We start from the raw sequence: 1674 nt of genomic DNA, 5'->3' as shown, positions 1-1674 counted from the left end.
GAACCCATCCAGAGGACCTACTTATTTTTTCTTTTTGATTTTTTCTACCTGGATTACTGAGATGCATCAGGACACTTTTAGGTAAAAAGTTCTGAACAGCTAATTTAATGCTAACGTGATGCTGTCTGCACAGGACCACCAGAGCAGCATAGAAGACTAGAGCCTTTGAAGACCTGCACCCGTCCAATCCGGGTAGGACTTTCAAAAAGAGCAAAGACCAAACACCTGCACCGCTCCCATCCCTACAAATGAACAGAACAACTGAGATGATATGGAACATGTTCTTATCAGGTGTTTGATTGTAGTTTTCAGTGTTTAAGGTGATGTTTTCTGCTTTTTCAAAAAAACATGGTTCTTATTTGCTTCTAATGTGTTGGTTCTGGTTTTATGTTAATATTGTGGGCGGTTCTTAGATTATTAGTCTGCTGTGAATTGCCTGTTGAGTAAATCAGCAGCAGCTTTGCTTCTTCGCCCAAAGGCATCAACATGTGATGCAGCAAAGCCTCTTTACTGTCCTTGTTTAATGAATAACTTATTTATATTTATATAAAGACTTTTATATCTCTTCTCTAAATATTTATGGATATTCATTATCAAATTCTTTATAGTTATTTATTAACTATAAACTATGTAAGTAATGTATATCTTATTTGTGTTCAGGTGTTTTAATCATTAAATGTGTTCAGAAATAAAACTTTTCCCTAAAATAGAGTTTTATTTTAAAAAGTACTGATTAGGCTACATCTTTTTGTGTTTTTTATGACAGTGATGTTGGTCATCATAAGGGCAAAGAGAGTTTCTTCTTTTTATACAACCATCCTAAAACGGAACATACAGTTGTGTGAAAAAGTGTTTGCCCCCTTCCTGATTTCTTGCACGTTTGTCACACTTAAATGTTTCGGAACATCAAAGCAATTCAAATATTAGTCAAAGACAACACAGGTAAACACAAAATGCTGTTTTTAAATAAAGGTGTTTATTGTTAAGGGGGGAAAAAATTCAAACCTACATGACCCTGTGTGAAAAAGTGATTGCCCCCTAAACCTAATAACTGGTTGGGCCACCCTTAGCAGCAACAACTGCAACCAAGCATTTGCGATAACTTGCAATGAGTCTTTTACAGCATTGTGGAGGAATTTTGGCCCACTCATCTTTGCAGAATTTTTGTAATTCAGCCACATTGGAGGGTTTTCGAGCATGAACAGCCTTTTTATGCCACAGCATCTCAATAGGATTCAGGTCAGGACTTTGACTAGGCCACTCCAAAGTCTTCCTTTTGTTTTTCTGCAGCCATTCAGAGGTGGACTTGCTGGTGTGTTTTGAATTATGGTAGGTACAGAGGTGTTTACTGCCAGGGAGCTTGGGGGTGCAGCTATAGTGTAGCTGAATTTGACCTTATTAGTAAATAGTTCTAGTTTACCTATTTCAAAGTAATTAAAAATAATGTGCACATAGGACATAAAATAGAATCCTAGCTAATTAGTGGACCCCTAAATTGTAGATTAAGTGAACTTATATGTGGGTGTGATAGAAATATAATAGAATCAGCCTTTATTGTCCCGCATGGGGAAAGTAAGTAAGTAAGTAAGTAAGTAAGTACCTACCTACCTACTTACTGTACCTACCGACCGACCTACCTACCTACCTACAAGAGGTTGTACTAGACTTCTTTGC

General features: G+C 36.9%; 1 protein-coding gene across 1 annotated transcript in view; it reads left to right on the top strand.

Moving 5' to 3' along the window:
• LOC106513775 (uncharacterized) overlaps positions 1–567 on the top strand; it is a 17168-nt gene extending 16601 nt beyond the window's left edge. Inside the window, exon 4 of the mRNA XM_014002758.1 lies at positions 134–567. Coding sequence (XP_013858212.1) covers positions 134–252 — 119 coding nt within the window. The 3' untranslated portion in view covers positions 253–567. The remainder of the gene's footprint in view (positions 1–133) is intronic.
• The last annotated feature ends 1107 nt before the right edge of the window (positions 568–1674 follow it).

Source organism: Austrofundulus limnaeus, unplaced genomic scaffold (assembly GCF_001266775.1).
Source record: "Austrofundulus limnaeus strain Quisiro unplaced genomic scaffold, Austrofundulus_limnaeus-1.0 Scaffold15, whole genome shotgun sequence".
Lineage (NCBI taxonomy): Eukaryota > Metazoa > Chordata > Actinopteri > Cyprinodontiformes > Rivulidae > Austrofundulus > Austrofundulus limnaeus.
The sequence above is the reverse complement of the archived record's forward strand: the minus strand, read 5'-3'. Positions and strand labels throughout refer to the sequence as shown.